The sequence below is a fragment of the Austrofundulus limnaeus genome, unplaced genomic scaffold, assembly GCF_001266775.1.
Source record: "Austrofundulus limnaeus strain Quisiro unplaced genomic scaffold, Austrofundulus_limnaeus-1.0 Scaffold4, whole genome shotgun sequence".
Lineage (NCBI taxonomy): Eukaryota > Metazoa > Chordata > Actinopteri > Cyprinodontiformes > Rivulidae > Austrofundulus > Austrofundulus limnaeus.
Window position 1 is genome coordinate 6,289,938 of NW_013952406.1, and position 23,772 is coordinate 6,313,709.

Genomic DNA, 23,772 nt, shown 5'->3' on the forward strand with positions numbered 1-23,772 from the left:
ATATATATCAGTTCATAAGTTCTAAGCTTTTCAGTCTGGTCAGAATTACACAGTTTTTACCCATTATCTACAACAGGTAAGATATTCGTTGTAACCATTCCACTACAAAAAGCTGAACTGCTTCACTGAATTTTCTCCCTGCTTCCTTTTATTTCTCTGCTAAAACACTTGGAATAAAGATTCACTGCGTTTTTCACCGTCTGTCAACACAAAAGACTTTAACGATTGTGTGACTTTCAGGCTGATCAGCCGCTCCAAGTCACTGACCAACCATTAGTACRGTTTGCAGGAAGCAGCCAAGTTGCACTCCAGATTGGCCTCATTCTCACTATAAAGACAGAAAATAAGAATACGTATCAGAGAATAAAGGCCGATCTACCTGCATAAAATGACCCCTCAATTTTGTTCACATCAATTTTTCAGTCATGCAATTTTATCAATCCATAGATTTCTTCAAATTCCCCCTTCCTTCTGTGAACTGGGTATCTCACAAGTGACTCTCTCTCTTTGGCTTTGTTCCCATGCTCCGTCCCAGCAGCTGATGGGAGAAAATGACTTTGTATGATGAGAATTTGATCGCAGTGGCCTTTTGTTCGAACTCAAGCTAGATTCAGAGTTAGGTTATTTCTTCGACGTGACCTTTCCCCCAAATGCTTCAGCTAAACTGCTCTCTTCCTGAACATTTAATAAACTATTATGATGAATATTATATGTATTTGCAGCAAGATGATTTATTTATGTCACGGCAAGCTCGATGAAAGCTGGTTACAACAGGAAATGAGATAAAATGAAAATGTACATTTAATACATTCAATGCTCATTGTGAGAAAGAAAAAAGAAAAAACAAAAACAAAATGCAGTTAGTGGTTAGCAAAGTTAGTCTTCTACAGGAAAATAATAGCTACTTTGAGATTGTTACATTTTCCTACCGTTGACACCTTTGACTGCTTTTCTTCGAAAGCTATTAGAAGTAAATGTGAATGTTTTATAAAGAATAACATCAACGCTTTGTCAGAATGTTCTTTTCTTTTCTTGGTGCTTATATGTGAGGGATTTTCATTTCTGACATTTTACCTTCAAATATAAGGCRACAGATCAATCACAGGAAGCTCAAAAGTGCCAAATTTACTTCTCAGCACAGCAATAATAATTAAACAGTTTAAAACTCAGTTAATGACTTAAAAGTCCTAATCTGATGCATTTTGGTTGACTTTCACTGAACTTACGTGGCAGGATTTATGATTAAAAAAACGTGTAAATTGTAAGAAAGTTTTAATTAAACTATGTTTGTGTTCCATCATTAATCTGCCCTTATTCTGAAGTTAGCAGTCGAGACGAGTTAGCCGTGGTGGAAAAAGTGCGCTCTGATGCATACCAACAACCACAGTCAGAATTAGGACACATTAAATGGATCCCAGGAGGAGACAGTGGAATGAAATGCAAAAATGTGACAGATTTGTTGATGTGAGGATTTCTCTGTGTCTCTTTATGTGGGTGAATCTGAGTGAGCGATGAAATTCTGTCCCTGTCTGAAGACGAACAGTTACGGATGTGTTTGGTGAAAGAATTAGCATACATTTAGGTAGCAAAAAAGAAGGGGAAAAAAAGTAAATGTCAAAAATGTAACATTTAGTTTGCAAATTTGAGCTTCAAAGTGTGTCGTAGCATTTTAATGTCTCCACGAACAACAGATGCAATCTGGCTGCTCGCGGAGAACACTTCCCCAATAAAAGCTTTTAGATCACAAAAATGTCTCCCAATACATGGAAAATAGTTTAGATAACGATGCCATCTTCATCAGCAAGAAGACATTTYAAATTAAATATGCTTTTCCCTTGAATAAACCTTTGCATTCCACTTCCACYTATTTGCATGTCAGGTATAAAATCAATGTCTCCTGGCCTGAAATAAGGAGATRATCCCACCACCTGTGCCCCTCCACKCTCCCTTAGGTCTTCTGCATGTTTGCACCAGATCAGGCTCTTTTTTTTCCTCCTAATTCTTCCCTGGAACTTGTGCTCTTATGCATCCAAATCATGTCGCCGCRGCTGCTGCTGCTGAAAGAATCAGGTCACTCCTGCACTTTGGGATCAAGTGTCAGAAATCACTTTATGTATCCCCCGACGATGCAAAAAAAAAAGGTCTGTCGAGGACTGACCCTGCAAAACGCTTGTCTGCAGAGTGTGATACGGTTTCTGTTTGCTTTTAAACCATTGTTTGTCCAACAGCTGTAAAGCTCCACTAATCCTCTCATATGTCAGCTTTATAAACCCCCCTGACTAATTTGCTCATGAATACATTATTCTCTGTAACATTCAGAAATATTCTGATGATTCATGAAGAAAATTCCTCCATAAAATATAAATAAATACAKATTTTTATAGTAGCTRACCATGCAAACCATCATAGTGTTCCCCTCGTTTCATGCATGTCCACACTGCACATTTCAAAACTGTTTTATTCACTTTGGGTTCAATTCCAGCACAGCAAAAGTCCCATGGAACGGTTGTGATGAACCAGAATGTGCAAAATTGGTGCAAAAATAAGCACAACATACTGCATGGATATTTTCTTCATAGCAAAAAAAATAAATAAAAAATAAAAACAGAATAAGAAAACGAAAATCCAGAAATCCTTAAATGCCGTGCTGCGCTGCAACATTTTAAACACACGTATATTGTGACGGTCCTCATTTACACTTTTGTCTCTTTTGGCCATTTTAGGAAAAAAAAAGAGGCTTTTAAATAACCGTTTGATGCACAGTTCAGAACAAAGTCAGGCTGTAAAATCTACAGTACAAGCTGCTGTGGTTCGAAATATTGGTGTTCACAGAATTTTAAAATAGTTTTTTTTTTCAGGGATACTTTTCTACAAAACAAATCTATAAAAAAGTAGACATATGAGGGAAAAAAATAGAAATTTCAGCTAAGTTATTCTTTTGAAACTTTTAGTAGACATACWTCTTGTTCTAACTGATTAAAATGAAGAAAGTGAGTTGTTGTTCTTTGCTTTTCTTAGCACACATATATAGTGTGGCTGTAAAAGTTATGCTATCGTTTGTGCGTTTGGTCCTCAGTCACTTCCTGTGAGTAAGATTAAAGAGCATTGCACATTATGAAAGTTGATTTATCTTTGTGCACCAGCAAACAACCAATATCCTCAGACTACTATAAAGGTGCCACAATGCTTTTAAATGTCATTCATAACATTGTCACTAGTGATGTTCGGGAAAAAAAAAACTGGAGCTTGAAGCTGATATAAATATCTGGTAAACAATYTGAGACAAGTACGTATAGTAAACACAAACCGCAGCTCCAGCGGCGAGCAACGTGGAGAACCATGAGGCGGCTGGGCGGGGCGGGGGGAGGGGCACAGCTGACCGCCAGTGGCTCTCTCTCCAAATCAGAGTCCATTTCTCACATCCACTCGTCAACAACTCCGTCACGTTGTCCTCGTTTTTAGTTCAGTTTCAGTAAGTGCTCTGTCCTCTACACGGATCTAAGGTGGTTGTTTTCGATAAAGCTCTCGTGATAAACCAAAATACACATTTTTATAAACAAGAAATTATCTCTTTTTTTAAAATCTTCAMAACTTTTAGCTCTGTTTATCCTTGTTTACATCCATCAACTTAATTAAACTATGTATATTGCAAAAAAACAAAAAAACAAAACATTCTAATGATTGTCTTTTCATGAAATACAGATTACAGAGATTAACCAACCAAACGTGCCAAACAGTCATACACACGCACTCTTCACAGAGGAGAAAGCACTATTTAAGATGCCTGCAATGCCTAGAATGTTGAGTTAAAACTCAGTCATCGTGACAAAAATAAAAAATAAAAAAGAGAGCAAAATAAATATAAACTAATAATAATAATAATAATAATAATAAAAAATCCAAAACTCGTCTTCAAGTTCCTGTTGTTACCGGAAGGACAGCTGTGTGTCAAACAAAGGAGGAGAAGCCCGCGGTAGGTGCCTGAGTGGCACAGCCCAAGCTGCTGGGGGGCCGGTAGAGGGTGCTGTGCTGGCTGGGGGGTTCCGAGGACAGCAGGGAGGGGGTGGGAGTCCGGCTTCCCTTCGGCCTGAACAGCGTGCCCTGGGCCTGCGGCTGCGGGGACGGGGCGCTCGGGGGGAGGAGAGGGGGCAGCGGGGGCACGGGTGGCGGGTGCGCTCGGGACTCCTGCTCCACCAGGGGCTCGGGCTGGGAGTGGCCGTACGCCGGCGGGCGGGAGACGCCTTTCTGCTGCCGCCGCCAGGAGTTGTAGTAGGTGGGGTCGCTGATGTAGTGGTTGACGAAGGAGTGGGTCTTCTGCCGGCTCTGATCCATTTCATACTCGCTGTCGCTGCCCTGGGAGTCAGTCACAGAAAACACTTTAACACCAGCTACAATTTCATGTTCTCWAATCAAGGCCAACGACTTTTTCTATTATTGCACTGTTTATTAACAAAGCACACAGCACTGAGTCACATAAGACTGCATGAAYCCTCTACTCACAACTCTAAATCTATTAATGCGTGATATATTCTATAGGAGGGGGAGATAATCACTTCTATTGAGGATCTGTCAGAGACACTGCAGCTCACCCATAGCTCTGCGGAGCACAAATGTGATACGTGTACACAAGAGTGTCCTAGAATTGGACAGAGATCACGTTTACAGGATTAGTTTGCTATTTTCTTTTAAATAACAAGCTTTAATCTTGTAAGTTGTGAATGATTGTGTGGGTGATTCCTGCTGTTTTAGTGTATTGTACTCACTGAGAAACACAAACAAGTAAAAAAAAAAAGTGGCAATTTACTCTCCGAGAGGCTTTTGGCACAACTGCGTGCCTGACAACTGCTTACTCATCTGCGAGTCTATTGAGATGCTATACGGCTTAGCAGATGTTGAAGCACCATTTATTTGGACAAGCGGCAGGTAAAGAGTGGGAGGCCATGCAGAAGGGAAGAATAACACCGGGTAGTGTCTTCGGGGAGGATAGTGTTTGTTCAAAGCACCTCGGAACAATGTTTTCACTGTGCAGGTGGAAAATAAATTAGTCAGGAAGACCCTGTGCAAAGGTGGGGGTGATGCATGTGCCCAGAATGTGCAACAACCTGCTCCTCTGCCTTTCTTGAACTTGTATTGGAGGTAAATTGGAGCCATAAAGTATGTTAAAAATAATTTAAGAAAAGAAACTAAAACTGAGGCTGAAGCTGAAACTGAATTTTTAAAATAAAAAAAGCCCTGAAAACAAACAAACAAAAAAAGGTTCAAAACTACTCGTCAGATCCCAGGGTTTTTTCAGTTTTAAACTTCTGGCCCTATTTTGTTGTGGGGGCGGGGCCTAAGATAACAGCAGGTATGGAATCATGACTGACAGCTCAACAGAGTGGCTGGACAAAATATTCCCAGCTGTTACGTTCAGGACTTGTAGCTATTGGAAATACCTTTAAAAAAATAATTCATATTCTATGTGACTGGAATTGACAACAATAACATGTTTGATATGAGCTGCTTATATCAACATACAACACAAATCTTATTGGAAGAAATATGATACTACATAAACATAAAATATTTGTTTTAAAGACACTTCCAGTTCCCACAGATCCTGAACGCWGCAGCTGGAAATATTTTGTCCAGTCGCCGTGTTGGGCTCTCACTCATGACTCTACGCCCCATGTCATCTGAAGCCCCGCCCCCACACTAAAACAGAGGCAGAAGTTTAAAAAAAATGGAATCTGATGAGTAGTTTTGAACTTTTTTTATCCATTTTCAACTTTTATTTTCAGTTTCAAATTATTATTATTTTTTATCAAACTTTATGGCCAAACTGTAGCTCCGTAAACTTGACTAATAAATATCACTGTCTATCTGGTGGTAATAATAAGAATGGTTTAGAGTATTCAGACGAGCGTAATGTCACTTGTGGTGTTTGTATGTGACTGGCTGGATAATTAAGACAACTTATAATCAACGACAATGTTTGTAGTATTTGAAATTGTTGGCTTTATGATGGTCTAGTTATCAAAACGTTGCAAGAATAAACTTGTGCAAGTTTTAAAAGAGTGCCTTTTTACTTTTGTGGATTAATTTAACACCCAAACTGATGCGACAAAAACGAAGGTTATCAATATGTCAAGCAGAGGATAAGACAAAAGTAAAATTAAATAAAATGAAACTTTTTTTATGTCATAACTTTTCTCTAGATGACTTTGTCACTTTGAGAAGTTCAGTCAGATGAATTTTACATTTTTTTTCCGTGGGTTCATTGCTTATTCCAGACGAGATATTGGGTATCGGCTGTGAGCCAGACTCACTGCTTACCTGAGAGTCAGATATCTCAGAGGGTTTTTCAGTCAGACTGCTGCTCTCTGCTGGAATCAGGTCATTATACTTAGTACTGACATCCTCATCWGAGTAGTGCAGACTTCCAGGACTGGGTCTAGGAGGAGACCTGAACAGATGGAAAGAAAGCACAGAGTGGGGAATGAGCGAGCGTTTTTAAAAAAGCAAAAAGGGAAAATTAAACAAGCTTCCTGGATCTCTTGCTTTTTGGACAGCGAATGCAAGCAAAAATATTTGAGAAATCTCTTTTATTCCAGCAGCAGACAGATAGATAATTAAAGAAAYTCTGTGGAAAAGTTTGAAAAATGAAAAAAAGCTTTACACCCTCAACATTTTTTTTGAATAGAAAACATAATAAGCTCAGTGCAGAATCATTAAAAATGAAATAAAAATGATAGAARAATTCAGAAAACGCTCATAATGGGATATAAGTAGATTCCTGAAAGCCAGGAATAAAATTGTTCTCATTCTTAGCTTGGTTCCTCTAATCTTTGCAGGGTCAGTGGAGAGCAGGCAGAGGAATGGATTCAAACCGCTGCAGCCTTCATGAGATGCTCTAACAGGCGCCAGTACAAAAACTGTATTTGCCTCCTTACAAAAAAAWAATAATAAAAAAACTTTAAGTAATGATTCAAGCTGAATGAGTCATAAAAAGATTTAATACTCCTGCCGAAAAAACAAAAACAAAACAAAAAACCCTGGGRACTGTAACTAAGCTCCATAGGTAGGTTTTATATGAGCACCAAGTCAAGTAAAAAAATACCTCTCGGTGCTTCTGACTGCAGTCATTAAGTCCATGAACTGAAGCGAAGAAAAACATCTGCACAGACAATTACTCCTTTTTTTCTTCTTCTTCTGAAAATAATGACCGCTGCTGTGTTTAAGGTCTGCTGGAGTTGAACTGAAGCTTAAGAGGCCTAAAAGTGAACAATTACCTTCACATCGTGGAGCTACATCAGTAATATGCAGATCAGCGTTTACATTTGAAAAGTMTACCTTTTTTGGCTTGATAGCATTTACTCAAGTAGCTAGTCACTCAGATGAATGGAAAAAAAATAAGCACAACGTGTTGCAAGCCTAAAATAGTCTCTGATTTTCAAAATAAAGCAGCAAAAGTCCTCTATGTTCACACGATTTTGAGTTGTCAGGTTTTCTACWACAGTTTCAGCCAGGGAGATCCTGTATCTGTGTTTTAAAGAGCCTGCGACATGCATGTACAAGTACAAATTTCAATGGAAAAAGTCAAACATCTTTATATTGAAGTAACTTGGCATAATGCACATGATTTTACCCATTTTGTCACACAACTGGCATATTTTCTACTGAAAGGGATACAGGAAGTGACATCAAAGGGGAACTGGAACTCCCTGGTTTTTGTTTATTGAAATATTTTTATTTAAACCCTGACTTTTCTTCATCTCTCTCTGATWATGACTCAAAATAATCTAGGGCATCATCAGATTCTTCTCTACAGTTTGTGTTGTTACTCACTGTACCSARGCTCTGTTTACATACAGACATTCCCCTTTGACAMCACTTCCTGTTACTTCACACGCAAATATCTCAACTGTTCWTCTCAACAGRGAGAACATTTTTCCACAATATGATTTTAATGTTATTTTTCCCKAAAAATGCATTCATATTTATGATAATAATTTGATGTTTCAGGCATTTTGATGTCTTAAATTAGTTTTTACACCATGACACACACAGATGATCTTTGCTGATCAGTGCTGATCTACACTTTATACAGTTTTGRACTTATTGACTCATTAATGAGTTAGGCTAATTTGTGTGAACGCTGCCGTCTCAAAAAGCCKGAAGAAGAACTCGGAGAAGCGGAGTCGAGAGTATCATTGCACCCCTCAAATCAGCTCTAAAGAAAATAGCTCAAAGGACAGTTTTAAGAGGGCTTTGGTACTGTAATCCTGTTGTATTTAGACTAAAGCACATCACAGACATTTCATTAAGACCTCAAAAAATTGCATCAACTTGTAAAAAAAAAAGTGAAAATAAGGGTGGGGTGTGTGTGTGTTCGAGAAGAGTTTGTTCAGTTGGTTAAAGCAGCAATGGCATGAAAGTAAATGTTTAAACGATGTGAAATGAAAAATTGCTGTGTGTGGGAGCGGAGCAGACAAGCGTAAAACGCTGCGCTGTCAAGTGGAATATTAAGGCATAAAGCAGACAACCTTGACAACTTCTGAAATAAAATTTAATATGTGCCGGGGATGCACACGCGGGAGCTAAATTACTGCCAGTGTCAAACGCGCGCTTCGAAGACACAACATGACAACGGCCGTGACAGTTGACACAACAGACGCGTGTCTCCTTTAGGTTAAAGGCAATGATGTGAGAGGGCAGACGCTGACAGACATTAAAAGGACGCAGCCATGTGAGTACAGCGGGGGAGGGGCCATTGATCCTTGAATTATTTAGGAGCACTGTATTTTCCTCCTCGCTTCATCCGTCTAATTTATCCTCCTTTCCTCCATCCTTTCAAACATCCCACAGGGACTCGCGCTCACACCTTCTCCTTCATTAGCAAACAGCGTGGGACCAGATTTGACTTTCTTCAAAGCGAAGCAGCTGCTCGAGGTCTTTTGATGCTTCTCTTGGCCTCTTTGGACACGGAGAGCYTTTTCCATGCAACTCCCCCAAGAGCGTTCCGCCACGACGTGCACGCTTACGTGCACGAAAACAGCTTGTTTTGTGCCGCGACGAGACACAGACTCTGAACCTGCAACACCAGACAATTGATTATTCGTCCGACTGCGACCTTTGTCTGTACACGGGTTTCTCACGCTGCAGAGTTTATGACATTCCTCTTATCTCGTGTTTACCTCAACATTAGCAAAGGGCCGGACCACCAACATCCTGCTGACGGGTCTTAGTGGTGTGATAACTTTCACAGCGCTGCAGCAGAGGCGAAAGGCCAAAAACAGAAATAAGCAGCTCTGACCCACAAGCGCTCTGTTTAAAGCGGAGATGGACAGACAAAGAGCACGGGCAGATGCTCTTGAATACTAATCAGCTGGTATTGTGCTGTCCCTTTATAGAGTTTCATGCCTCCACAAACAGAATATAAATGAGTTAAGAGGAAAGGAAGGATCAAATCAGCTGCTGGACCTCTCAAGACCGATGAAACATGATAAAGCTTCGACAGTATTATCAATAAGACATCAAACACGAAGATGAAACAGGATATTTTTTTTCTTTTGGGGCAGGACAAAAGAAAAATAAACGCAATGCTCAGATGAATACCAGAACAGAGCAGCGCAGATGGCAAACTCACCGGGTGTAGATGCCATTTTTGCGGTAGAAAGAGTTTTTCCCAGAAAGGCGTCTGTTGTTGAGCTCCAAGGCTGGGAAACGTCCCTCATCGAGGCGCACCATCTCCCCGTGGGTCAGAGGCAGTGCAGTGCAGTTAGAGTGATTTCCTGGAAAACAATAAAATGAAGGTTTTTTTTTTATTCTTARGCTCCGATCAAATCTAAAATCAATTTAAAGTTTCAAGCTTTGTACGTGTCACAGATTCTAATACTGTTTATTCTCCACTTTAACAAACATTCACCAGACAAAAACAAGAGAGATGAGTGAACTTTCCACAGACCTTCAAAAGATCTTCAGACACTTGAAAAGATTATAGGAGGTGGGTTTTTATGTATTTTCCAGGCACATATTTTATTTCTTGACCAGAATCAAGTTATGTTGCCTTCACTTGTTAGGAAAATGCTGGCTGGCTAGATAGATAGATAGATGGATAGACTTTATTGTCTGTCCCAAAGGTGACAGAATATTGTCTTTAAAGGGATCCCCYATTAGTTGTAACATTAGACTTTATTTGATAAACATATACTTTAACTGTAAAATAAAGACTGTAAAAATACTGTAGGATGTTTAGTTTTTATAATTTTTAAACTAAGAGTTTAAAAATATATTACACGGACGGGGCCATTTTATTTACACACAAAGCATTCTGGGTAAATGATGACGTGGATAGGTCATCAGTGTGAGGCTGCTAGCGAGCTATATCCACCCTGAAGGTTAATCTTGGACAATATCTGATGATCGACTCTTTTAAATGAAACCAGAGAGCGTTGACAGAGAGGAGAAGGTAGAAATGACTCAGCCTGGAACTGAAAATATAGATGGAGGACAACAGAGCTGCTTCATYGAAGAAGAACCTCAGCTTAGCCTGTTAGRTTTAGTGTTAGCRCCGACGCTATCACCATATATATGTATTAGCTCAGCGCTACACATTCTCCTCTCGTCACTGAGGTCCTCCATCCACATTACAGAGAGGGGAAGGTAGAAATGACTCAGCCTAAAACTGAAAATATGAATGGAGGACCTCAGTTTAGCTTGTTTGTCGTGCTAGCGCTGCGCTAATACATATAAGGCAGTATAGCGTTGGCGCTAGTGCAAAGGCTAAAAGGCTAAACTTTCTGCATTCAAAAGGGTCAATCATCAGAAATTTTTGAAGATTAACCTTCAGGGTGGATATAGCTCGCTCACACCGATGACCTATCCACGTCYTCATTTACCCAGAATGCTTTGAGTGTAAATAAAATGGCTCCGTCCGTGTTAAAATATATTTTTAAAAAATTTCAAAACTAGTTTTTTACAGTCTTTATTTTACAGTTAAAATATATGTTTATCAAATAAAGTCTAATGTTACAACTAATCGGGGAACCCTTTATCAGGGCTCCATTAAAAAAAAGTACATTCAAGGTAAGTAGGAAAAAAAAGTGTTTGACTCTAAGGCCCCCCCCCCCACCAAATCCCAAGTGACCTCAGTCCCTCCTATTGTGTATTTCCAAGCTTATCAAAGGTAGCGTGGCCCCTTCAGGTTGCCGCATGACCTGATCAGCTGTTTCCCCACGTTTGTCTTGTGTGCCTCTTGAATGGATGCTCTTAAATGTAATTTTGTTGTGTTCTGTACAATGYCAATAAAGTCATCATCAAAAACTAGACAAGCAATGACACAGTAAGTAATAAAACCCATATCCATACAAAACAAATTAAAAACAGTCCTAAAGTGGGGGGTGATGTAACTATGCAGCCTTGTTTGGTAGGGTAATTACAGAAGAGACAAATGATTTTTTTATAGATGTTTTTCCTGGTCAGGGGAACTTTATAACGGCTGGAAGAGGGTAAAAGCTGAAACAGAAGGTGAAGGGAATGTGACAGGTCCTCTGTGATCTGTGGCTTTCCTGACCACAGAGGCATTATACAACTCAACTATCAAAACTAAATTTGACTTCAAGTCTAAAATCATAGCTWATCTAGCAATCTAACCACCTTGAAATTGGCCTCTGTCTCTTTAAGAACATTCTACTGTTTCTGACACTCCCACTTCAGCACATCTTCACAACTATGAATCAGGGGAGTGGTGCTTTGTGGGGCGGGAGCTCGGCTGGGGACTGAGCTCCAGGGAGGGACTATGCACAAATAGGTGGTGCTTTGTAGCAGCAAGTGTTTAGGGCAGCTCAAACATGCATGAATGAGTCAAAGCAACACTCTGGGTCTCAAGCATAAAGAAGTTGATTTAGCAGCACATCCAATTATTACTTTCTGGAGGTTTCATTCTGTTTAGTCGTTCATGAGGTCTGACTCTCACTGTGTGCAGACAAAAACTCACAGCCTCAATGAAAACAGACAAAACCTCATTTTTTAAATGTTTTAAATACCAAAGATTAGATATTTGTGACACCTCAGAGTTGATAGCACGTTCTTTTTGTTGAGCTGTTTACAACTTTTAACCTTCCACAATTTATTTTTCACCAATATTTTTATTCACTCGAGCAAGCTTGAGCAGTTACCTCAATGAGTGTTTTTAATCTCATACAATATGCTTTCATTTGTAATGTGATGTATGATTTTGCGATATATATCTTATGCGCTTTTAATGTGTGGCAAATATATTTGTATAATTTGTGAGCTTTTGTCTTTTTTTTCCACTAAGAGTGTGAGTTTTTGTCTTGTGACCTTATGTCAGAGACAACCCGTCTCACAGCTGCAGAAATTTGGGATAAAGTTGCGAGGGACTAAAATACTCCCACTGTATTTTGCTTCGATTTCTGCATTCCCACAATAGTCACACTAAAAACACATTTACATCTCTGTCTTTTCTGTCTTACTGCTGTGCCACTTCCACAGCAAACTTCCAAGCTGCTGGATGACTGGAACCTGCCAAGAACTGAGTCACAGATTTATAATATTATTACTGACAGACCATTAATAATTAACAATAACAATAAAAAAGTCTACTAACACTGATAAACGCCCTCTTGTGTGAAAAATGGGTTTCTGGGAGCAGTGGTCCCCACTGGTTTAATTGACAACCTTGCAAATCCAACCCTTAATACAATGCTATGGGAGCCACTTGTGCTGCGGTTATATAATTACTCTCAATCTAATTAATGGCCCCAGCATTAAAGCTTCTGCCAAGCCATTTATCCTGCTATTGATCCTCGCTGCAATTCGAGTCGGACGATAATATTTGTCTACTTCAGCTCCCTTAGCGATAACCTTTACTCTCGTCTTTCCCCTGTCAGACAGACAATGTTYGAAAATCTAGATAATTTGTTTAATTGTGTGTGCATTCACACTCCTCTTCTATAAAACGGACTCCAGGAGCGGAGTCATTTGAGCTCCATTTTCTGTAGATTTGTCTCAGTTGTTGGTCTAGAGTTGCACAAACAGATCGACTGAATATGTTTGAAAATGGTTAAAGGACTGTACGTAAAGCAGCTTAACAAAATGCATTTAACGTCTAAAAAAGTGGATTTTGCATGATATGTCCCATTTAAGACAGCCTGGAAGAGTTTCCTACCAGAGTCGGCTTTTTTGGTGTATTTTTTACTCTGGCCTCGAATGATGAGGATGAAAATCAGGAGGAGGATGAAGATGAGGCCAACCAAGGCAATAACGACCAAGAACCACCATTCCTCGTAGAAGGGAGATACTTTCTGAGCTGAAAACACAAGATTTAAAGGATATTAATACTTAAATACATCAAACCCTCTGTGAAAACAAAAATTGTCCAAATCTACAGAATAATTAACCTGATATAGAAGGGGACGGGGCGCTGGGAGATCCATAGCCATAATCGTTGACCGCAATTACGCGGAAGTCATAGGTGATCCCTTCCCGTAGCATGTCCAGATTAAGTGTATAAGATGTCACTTCTTTGGGAATGTCTTTGATAAGAATATCCCACAACCCTTCATCTGTAAGGACCAAATGAGAAAACGTTCACATTAAAAGAGCTGTCCAGACTCCACAACGCCAGGAAACTCGAGAACATTTGGCTCACCAGAAGGTCTGGCCTCAATCACGTATCGTGTAATGGGTGCGCGACCTTGATCCCCGCTCGTCCAGTGCAGCGTGAGGGCAGCGCCTTGTCGTGAAATAAAGGGTTCTCCGGGAGGGCCCGGGGCTCCTGGGAAGATAAAAATAGGGAATAAAAAAAAGAAACAACCTCGTACAAAACCTCTGAGCTGACACGAAAAGAGAAAAACCAGAATGCTGGCTTTTTAGAAACCTACCTTCTCCAGGCCCGGTGGTGATGTTGGCCTCAATCTCGGGACCATAAGTGAGCGTTTTAGCCCGGATGCGAAAGTTGTAGGTGACGCCGTCTGCTAGGTCTTTGATCTTCATCCACAGAGGAGCGCTGCCCTTCACATCTACAGTCACTATCTTACTGACACCTGGAGTGCGAGGAGAGGAGTCTGTACAGGAAACACTAAGACTCTAGATATTGCTTGCTACAAAGTGACGAATAGCCAGGCTTTGTGCGCACACAACCAAACGAGCAACTACAAAAATAAATATCTTTGCACACACACACACACAAAAAGCAAAACATATTTTTGTTTCCAGAAGCCTTTTGGCTGCTAAGACAGGAATAGACCAGCTGATATTTATGTGTTTATTGCTTTGCTCGCTTTGCTTGGTGCCTGCTAGCCCAGGGACCTCAGCAGCCTCCGTTCAGCATTCCTCATCTGCTCTCAATTTCTCAACAATCTGGTCAAGGCGGCAACATTTAGCCAGCCATTAACCACGTTTCTCTCAGTGAGGGAGGAATCTGTGCAAAGTCTCACCAGAGCATTCCGGCACAATTTATCAGCCTTGCCATATATGTTACTGCAGGGCCTGTGCCCATCTGCAACAAATTAGAACACAAGCTAAAGCAGCAGGAGTTAAAACAGAATATGGTTAGGAGGTTAGAGGCTCTAAATCACTGTCGGAGAACTGTCATGAAACGAGAGAGGAGTTCGGCTGCAGGCAGAGTTTCTCACCGTCGACTGGAGTGCAGGGCTCATAAACCAGGCGGTAGCCCTCGATGATACCGTTGGCCTGCTTGGGCTCTCCCCAGGACACGTTGACCGAGGTGGTGGTCAGCTCACTGAAGTGAATGAAGCTGGGAGCAGTTGGTGCTTTTAGTGGAGAAAAGAGATGAAGCTGTGATGACAGATCTATCATATGCAAAGTAGCACACAAGCAGCTGCAAAACCGCCTCTGAGATGAGCAAGATACCTTTTTATGTAAGAACTAGTTTTGTAGGATTTTAGTGAAAGTTATATTTAATCGCCCACCACCAAAAGCAAAGGTGAAGGCAAAGAGATAAATACTCTGAATGTGTGCGTTTGTTCGTTTGTCTGTGCTGTTTTTTTTTTAAACTGTCTCCAAAAATCACTGAACAGATTTTGTTGAAACTCTCAGTAAGTAATCACTGAGATAATATCTTTGGAACCAACCGCATTCAAGATGGCTGCCACAGCAAAGCAAACACCAAATTGTCTAAAATTTAGTCAATTTTACAAAAAGGTGCTCAAAATTTAGGGTGGTAGTGGCTGAGACTGATCCCAAACTCAGATTTTAAGAGATGTGTTTATAATTTCACTTTAGCTATTTTAATTAGGATACACATTCATTGACTTTTAAATATATAAATTGATATAATGTATTGCTTTTAACTATGTCTGCTTATTTAACTGTAATTTTTATATTGAACAACTTGTGCTTTAATGTCAGATATATTACTGCCAAAGTTTTAAAGTTAACTAGGTCTTTTTATTAGCAAAAAATATCTCGTGAACTAATTAATGGTATCTTCAAAAAGTAACTGTTGGGTTGAAATAATAATAAAAACCCAACTTTTAATGTCAGCTTAATCTAAATCAGTGTTTTTCAACTCTGGTCCTCAAGGCACACTGAGGTTTCAACACACCTGATTCAGATGATTACAGTTCAATAAAAGCCTGTTAATCAGTTATCAATTGAAATCAGCTGTGTTGAAGCAGGGAAACATAAACATGCAGGGCGGTGTGCCTTGAGGAACGGGGTTAAAAAGCACTGAGCTAAACTAGCCGCCACAGAAAGCTGACACAAAAATTTGCTGTAAAGCAGCCATTTGCACAGATATGAGGCAAATATTTGGTGTGGTGGTAGCTGACAACACATATTTTCAGCACAATGACTAGATTTATTGAGTCAACCTAATTCAAAATGGCCACCATATAGCTAATCAACACACAGCTAATCCCTGAGAGAGTTTTAACAGATGTGCTAAAATCAGAGGTGGGTGGACTACTCAAATGTTGTACTCAAGTAAGCATAGCAGTACTTCAAAAATATTTTTACTCAAGAAAAAGTAAAAATTATCCATTCAAAAAATGACTCAAGTAAGAATAAAAACATTTTGCAAAGAGGCTACCTGAGTACTGAGTAACTGATCACATTGATTGATTTAATAAATGAAAATAATGGAATCAAACTGACAAAAACAGAAAGTTATGTGCAAATTCTGGTGTTTTTAAGGACTAGAATGAAGAAAATAAATGCAAATAAAAATATTATAAAATAAATCCCAGCAAACACTTTTCTAAGTCTAGTTTTTTCTCATTCTGATATATAAATATACTGTATAAAAGGGGTGCAACAATACATGTATCTGTATCAAACCATTCAACACAGTGTTCTGGGTTCAATACACAATGTATTGAACAATACAGATATTTAAAATTTATTTTATCCGCTTGTCTTCCGAAGATGTGCTGTGTTGTCAAACATACAGTAGATCCACTGAGAAACTTGCTGTTTCAACTACATTTAATTAAAAAATGTACTTTTGAGGTTAAACTAATGTTCGTGATAAATTTCAATAAAAGACAAGTTAAGAAGGGCATGGAAATTTCTCTTCTTTGTACTGAAAAAGTATTGTGAGACTAAAGTATTGAACCGAAAGGAATCATTGCAACCAAATCTATCTATCTATCTATCTATCTATCTATCTATCTATCTATCTATCTATCTATCTATCTATCTATCTATCTATCTATCTATCTATCNCTATCTATCTATCTATCTATCTATCTATCTATCTATCTATCTATCTATCTATCTATCTATCTATCTATCTATCTATCTATCTATCTATAGTGATATTTCATAATAAATGCTCAAATAAAGTAAAAGCATAGTGTAGTAAAACTACTCTTAAAAGTTCTTTCCCCCCAAAAATGTTACACAAGTAAATGTGACCAGTTCCTACCAACCTCTGGCTAAAATTTGGTTGGTAGTAGTTGTTAGTCATTCATGGTGGGTCATGATTCAATGTTATTTATCAAATCATTCTGAGGTTTTGTTTTTATAAAAAAGGTTTAATAAATAATAATAATTAAAATAATAGATCTATGTGACAGGAATGTTTGGGCAGAGGGCGCTATTACCAGAAAAAAATTTTTGACAGAAAACTTTCCAAAATCTCTTTGTGACCTCCAACAAGAGCTGTGAGAATTCTGCCTGCTGACCCGACCCAGATTCAGCTCAGTGTCAGGATTTGGCCATAATTCTGCATAAAAAAACATCACAAAAGCTTGTGTTGGCCCACTTCCCAGTGTTCTGTGGCTCCAAGTGCCAAAATTCCTGCTTGTGTTATTTAAGTTCTCAGCACTTTATACCCTTTGTTAATGTCATATTTCCAAGGGGCAGAAAAATAACCCAGAACAGGCATTTATACTTTAAACCACTTTTTGTGCTGAACTCTCTGAGGAGGAACTCCCCTGTGTGCAATTGTGGCCAAATAACTCGTCCCTATTTGTCCCTCACACTTTGTATTTCTAACTCGTACACTGTGGCTCACCCTGAAGAATGAAAATGAATAAAAATGTTAACATGAAGCGGTTCAGTTCGCTGTTTTATAGTAACTTAAGATGATGACTGATTACCCTTCCTACACAGCATTTTGCAAATGATGAAGAGTTAAATAATATAAGAAAGCATCAGTGAGAAGAAAAACTGGAAAGTAAGTAAGGAATTAAATAGGAATCAGGSTGAAAACTGTTTTTGGTGCAAAATAAATGCCAGTGGTCCTTTTTTTTTTTTAAAGGATCTGAGCCACATCTGGGATTTGCACCTGCTTGCTGAGTGCGCCCTCTGGTGGGCAGGGAGCGGGGCCCATCACCCGCAGCGTTGAAGGCTGCCACACTGATCATGTAGGTGGTGTAGCCTGTCAGGTTCTTAAGCTTCACCCCGAGCTCTGGCAGGAACAGAGTTCGCACTCGCTCTGTCTCGTTCTGCAGCTGAAACTCCCAAAAGTAGATCTGTAAAAATAAATAAATAAATAAAGACGACTAGATGCAGAATTCATAGAACATTAAAGTTTAGCTCAAACTGGGGCATTATGGATACCTTGTAACCTTGTATGTCTCCATTCTGAGCATCCAGAGGAGGTGGGTCCCATGTCACATCTAACTGAGTAGCTGTTGAAGACTGGACCACCACGTTTTGAGGAGGAGCTGTTGGGACTAGGAAAAAAAAAAGACTTGTTTAAAAAGAAACAAAAGCTAACCGTGGTTGAGAGTGTTTATTCTTGAAACACTTAGGCAATAAAGATGAGAGGTATAAGCAGACTCACACAGATGCTTCTAATTGAGGAACGAAAACTTACCCGCCTCTCCCACAAACACTTCCTGTGGAGCACTGCTTGGACCCTCCCCCACGGCGTTATACACACTAAGACGGATCTCATAGCGCTTGTGTTTACTCAGATCTGCAAGGAGAGAATGCAGCGCAGCATCGTAACTGAAGAGTTAAGATAAAATGGCAAAAAAGAATAAGAAAAAAATAAGACACCCCCCCACCCCCAGGAAAAAAAAAGACACACAGTCACAAAGATGCCCATGGCAAGGCAACATCATACAGTAAGCAAAAATAAAAATAAAAAAAATAAAAAAAATAGCAGAGGGGGTTTGGAAGACAAATGCAAACTGATGAAAAGATTGGGTTGTTGTGGGAACACGTGGGAAGATTTGTCAGTGATTAAAAAGAAGGAGAGCATGGAAGGGAGAAAAATGACAGGGCAGCTTGGAGAGATTAAAGTCATATACACACAATGAGAATATGCAGTGGCTGCAGCTGAGTGGGAGGATGAAGCTCGGCACACTGTCGCTGTAAAATATTATACAAATGGCCTACTTTGTGGGAATAAAATACAGCAAACAGATGGAAAGAGATAAAAAAAGGAAGCATAAAGGGAGGCAGAAGACTTACTGTCCAGTTCGTACTGTGTTAGAGAAGACTCCGTCAAATTCCTGACGCTGTAGGGAGCTGGAGTTTTCATGAAAGAAACATTTACTTATTTATTTTGAAAACCAGCGCGTTTGTATGGGAGGAAACTGCTAAATGGTAAACTTACCAGTAAAGTCAGCCCAGTTTGCTGAAGGACTGTTTACTGTGCGGACAGAGAAGCTGCGCAGTCGGTCATAGTGTAACTCCCGGTACCTGACCCTGAACCCCAACAAAACTCCATTTATGTGATCCTCGGAGGGAGGCTAGAAAAAGATGGACGAGGTCAGGCGATAATCAACTATTCTTTCTAAGAAAATAAATAAATAAAACACACCAAAAAGACAGTCTAGTTGTTCAACATCCTACCTGCCATCGAACTAGTACAGAGGTGGTGGTGTGAGGAGTGACGGACAAGATTGTTGGCGGTTTGTCCGGAGCTAGAAAAGATTTGGAAAAACCAGGTTAGCGTATTTACATAACTGTGGAAATTGATATGGAATTCAAACAAACTGGTACAACAAACACACTGTTGACATAAAGCATTCACTGTTAAAATCCAAAGCCTAAACATGATTGTAAACAGCCTCTTTATACAGATGTAAAGCCAGGAAAAAATATTAAAAACCTAGTATTCCTTGAAGGAATGCACATCACCTCCTTTCATGTATAAGTTGTAGAGTGTCTTATGTTGAGAAATGAGTTAATTGTTGGTGGTCAAACCTTAAAAAACAGATTATATACCTGTTATAAATTATAATTAATTAATTTATTAATTATAATTAATAAATTATAATTAAAATTATAATTGTAAATATAAGGCTCCTCCAATAGAGCGTTTCTTAATTAAAAATTGTTATAAATGTGTACGGGAGGGCTCAGAGTAGAGCCGCTGCTCCTCCACATCGAGAGGAGCCAGTTGAGGTGGTTCATCTGGTTAGGATGCCTCCTGGACGCCTCCCTCGTGAGGTGTTATGGGCACGTCCCACTGGGAGGAGGCCCAGAGGAAGACCCAGGACATGCTGGAGGGACTATGTTTCTCGGCTGGTCTGAGAACGCCTTGGGATTGCCCCGGACGAGCTGGCCTAAGTGACTGGAGAGAGGGAAGTCTGGGTTTCTCTGCTTAGGCTGCTGCCCCCGTGACCAGACCCCAGATAAGCGGAAGAAGATGGATTGATTGATGGGTCTATGAGCGAAGCGGGCCAGGCTCACACATTTTTCCGGAAAACGTTCAGGTTTCTGTTGAAACGCTGCAGAAATTGCACAAATTCAACCAGTAAATTTACGCCATTTTACAGACCCACTCTACTTTCCTTTAGGGTCATAGTTTTTATATAAATATCTATATAAATCGGCAATTTCAGCTTGCTGAATTTGCACAATTCCGATGGCATCTTCATAGAACCCTAGCCTGGCCCTTGCATTCCTAAGAAGTTCCATTCAATTCTAGTTTCCCTTCACTGCTCCGTCTGGCATTTCTCCCATTGACAAGGATTTCGCTGGCAGATTTTTAGCTGAACCAATCAGGGAACAGAACATCGATTTTCTGCGCAGTGTCTGCTTGTACTTTATTTTACCTGGACCAATCAGCAAACAGAAGGCGGAGTTTTAAACAACGTCGACTTTCTGCACAGTGTCTGCTAGTTAGTTTAGCATACGGCAGTGGAGGAAGTGAATGAAGCCAGGCCGTGTTGATAAGGCTTCCAAATTAAAWTAAATTAGTCTGACAAAGCAGCAGRTCTCATTTACAGTCGTCTCGTTTGGCTCGGTACTTTTCTCCTCTCAGTAGGGTTGTTTGTAGCGCAAGCAATTTCCGTTTAGCTTCTTAGCTTAGCCTCCTTCACAGCGACAACACACACACACTTCAACAGAGGCCACGCCTCCAGCAACAATCGCTTCTCTACAGCAGTGAGTCCAGACCCTCCGCCCGAAGTAAAGTGAAGGACAAGGGTCTGGTTTTAACCAGGCTAATAGAACCCTCAGCTTTTTACCAGGTAACTGCGAGAGGTCTATTGCAGCCCGCATGTGCGTCCTCCTTTTTTCTCCGATTTGAGGGATGGGTCCGGTGGATCCTTCACAGCCCACCCAAAAATGCATTGTGGGCTGACCGGGAAATTTCTGACCAGGCGGATGAAGTGAGAGGCGAAGTGAAACAGGAGTACAGTTTTAAATAAAAATCTGTCTGTTTAAAAACTGAAAGTTGAAAGCTGCTGTACCACTGGTTTTGTGATTTGCATTGACACGTTTCGTAATATTACTTCTCAGAAATTATCATAAAAAGTTCATATAGCAGGTCCCCTTGTTCTTCATGTATTGCCCCTAAGCTAATTTTGTTCATTTATATTAATAATAGAAATATTTTTGCTCATTTCAATCAATGTTTTTATCTTCTTTGCTTTTGTTTAATGCTGTTGTGGCTAGGCCATCAGAGATACATCGGAAAAAGGACGGAAATAAAGCTGAAGGCTAGACGGTCCAAACTCACAGCCACATTCTACTGGTCTTCCTGGTTTCCTGGTCAACAAATGACCTGGCCCAAGTAGACCGGGTAGGTCCTTCGAAGGATGCAGCCCTTTAATTTGGACAAAGCCGATGTCCTTGGAATGACTTTCAGCTACCACTGCATCAAAATGTTTGTAAAATTGACAGATTTGTAACTATTGCTGAGTTTGTAAGGCCATGTAGGATCGTGTTGAGTCCAAAGGTTAATCAGTTCTAATTGTACAGTCATTGATGARTTTCCAGTGTTATTAAAATCCATTGAGCAACTCATGAGATATTTTGCTCAGGGTACAGACAAAGAAACAAATGCACACAGACAAAGACAAAAAACATTATTGCTTCACTTTTGCCTTTGGCGACAGGTGATAATAATAAAAAAAAAGACTTTCCAGGTCTTCTTACCATCCTGCAGCGTAGTGATGGCCTCGCTCTCCTCACTGTATTCACTGTCTCCGATGTCGTTGGTGGCTTTAACACGGAACTGGTACGAGGTGAACGGCTTTAACCTTTACAGAAAAAAGTGTGCGTGCTTAAATGCTTCATTAGTAGAGTTAAAATCAAAACAGTGACAACCAGGAAGTAGACTTTCATAACTACCTGTCCACTATGTAGGAGTTAGTCTCATGGCTGACGGATGCGGAGTGGACAGTCCAGTTTCTGTCTGGCAGCTCCCGGTACTGAACTGTGTAGTAACGAACAGGCGACAGGCCGTCACTGCCCGGTTCCCATGACAACAGCACTCTGCGCGCCTGGACTTCTTCTTGAGGCACCGTGGGACGGCTCGTGGGCTGGGGGTGTGCTGACGGACACACACACACACACACACACACACATGCACAAGCTTATTATTTAGAGGTGAAATTTTCAAACAGGGTATGTGAGCATCTCCGCCGCTCACCTCTCTTCTCCGTGGTGACCACCAGAGCCTCGGCAGCCTCCCCCCAGCCTTTCCGTGTTTGGGCGGTGAGGCGGAACACGTAAACCGTTTCTGGTTTCAGTCCAGCTGCCGTGTACTGTCGCGCGCTGGGGCTCAACACGTCCACAGTGGCGGCGCTGCTGCTCGACGAGTTTCTCCTGTATGTGATCTGGTACGCTGCGAGACAGACCAAAAAATAAAAATAAAAAAATAAAAAAAAGTAAAGAGAAAAAGGGGTGAAATTTTCGATGTTTTTTAAAACAGAAAATCTTTTTCAAGGCATAAAATTAGTTTATCCATTTACTTCTTATTCCATTTAGTTGACGCTGAGGAGAATTCAACCTATCCTCTGTGTTTGGTTTCATTTTATTTCACTTCATTTTCATCTTGTTTTATGTCGCACATCAAATGCGTCCTTTTACATTAGCTTTTATTCCTTTTTCCTAATGTCTTTTATGCGTTACGTTCAGCACCTTTTCAATTCTCCTTGCTATTGAATTGTGCCACACAAATATGTTTGCAGTGGCTCGCCTTGATCTCAGAATGCATTCTCACCCAGTATAATGCCATTGGGCTGTGCAGGAGGCTGCCAGATGAGCCTGACTGATGTGGTTCTGACTTCTGGGAACAAGATGCCAACCGGAGGACCTGGTACTGTTAAAGAGAAAAAAATAAAATGAATAAAATGACAAAAATGTACTCATGGAGATACACAAAAAAACCAAAAGTGTTGAATCGAAATAACTACAAAATTATCAATCCACATAATAAAAAGAAAAAAAACCTTAAACATGTTTCTTTGAATGAGAAGTAATAAAATGTGACATTCCAAGTATTAAAAAAAAACGTTTTAAGGCAGGAAAAAAAATACTAATAAAAATTACTAGTAAAAACTAAGAAGTAAACAGAAATGTTTCAACATGACGGAATTTTTTTATTAGTTTAGAGAAAAAACAACATCATAATGAAACTGCTTTGCAAAGAAAAAAAAGGATGTTTACCATCATCCAAGGTTCTTTCTAGAATGGGAGGCGAGCTGCATCTTCCGTCTCCGATCCGGGTGAAAGCCAGAACCTGGATCTCGTAGAGGACGTATTTGCCCAGACTGCTTAGCTGGACGCTGTGACTGTTGTTGCCCTCCACCGTCCAGAAGTRGGGGGCTGTGTCTGAGTCTTTCTCCTTATACACGACCTGAGAGATGCAGATTTTATGCAACAGCATGACTCATAAAGAGATAAGGATTTACCGTGATGTCTCRGTGAATAAACGTTTAGAGGAGTGACCTTATAGCCGAGGATGAGTCCGTTGCGGTCCGACTCCTGGACTTCGCCCCACCGCACCAGGATGCTGCTGGAGGTGGTGGCGAACGCCGACACGTTGGTGGGACCACTGGAAGGCACTGCAGGAGGAGACGAATACGCTTCACAACAATTCTAATGAAAATT

General features: G+C 40.2%; 1 protein-coding gene across 3 annotated transcripts in view; it reads right to left on the reverse strand.

The window, feature by feature from the left end:
- Window positions 1–2,440: 2,440 nt before the first annotated feature.
- sdk2a (sidekick cell adhesion molecule 2a) overlaps window positions 2,441–23,772 on the reverse strand; it is a 110,678-nt gene continuing 89,346 nt past the window's right edge. For 2 of the 3 annotated variants that reach the window (XM_014025582.1, XM_014025573.1), the window contains exons 26-45: window positions 23,611–23,726; window positions 23,329–23,518; window positions 22,883–22,981; window positions 22,310–22,504; window positions 22,009–22,210; window positions 21,814–21,917; window positions 19,279–19,349; window positions 19,040–19,175; window positions 18,895–18,951; window positions 18,293–18,394; window positions 18,034–18,149; window positions 17,759–17,945; window positions 14,640–14,777; window positions 13,887–14,069; window positions 13,655–13,780; window positions 13,404–13,568; window positions 13,172–13,312; window positions 9,629–9,773; window positions 6,316–6,445; window positions 2,441–4,353 (exon numbers count right to left, since the gene is read on the reverse strand). In XM_014025582.1, the coding sequence (XP_013881036.1) occupies window positions 3,949–4,353; window positions 6,316–6,445; window positions 9,629–9,773; window positions 13,172–13,312; window positions 13,404–13,568; window positions 13,655–13,780; window positions 13,887–14,069; window positions 14,640–14,777; window positions 17,759–17,945; window positions 18,034–18,149; window positions 18,293–18,394; window positions 18,895–18,951; window positions 19,040–19,175; window positions 19,279–19,349; window positions 21,814–21,917; window positions 22,009–22,210; window positions 22,310–22,504; window positions 22,883–22,981; window positions 23,329–23,518; window positions 23,611–23,726 (3,008 nt within the window). In that variant the 3' untranslated portion in view covers window positions 2,441–3,948. The remainder of the gene's footprint in view (window positions 4,354–6,315; window positions 6,446–9,628; window positions 9,774–13,171; window positions 13,313–13,403; window positions 13,569–13,654; window positions 13,781–13,886; window positions 14,070–14,639; window positions 14,778–17,758; window positions 17,946–18,033; window positions 18,150–18,292; window positions 18,395–18,894; window positions 18,952–19,039; window positions 19,176–19,278; window positions 19,350–21,813; window positions 21,918–22,008; window positions 22,211–22,309; window positions 22,505–22,882; window positions 22,982–23,328; window positions 23,519–23,610; window positions 23,727–23,772) is intronic. The other variant, XM_014025591.1, reaches the window with a different exon arrangement.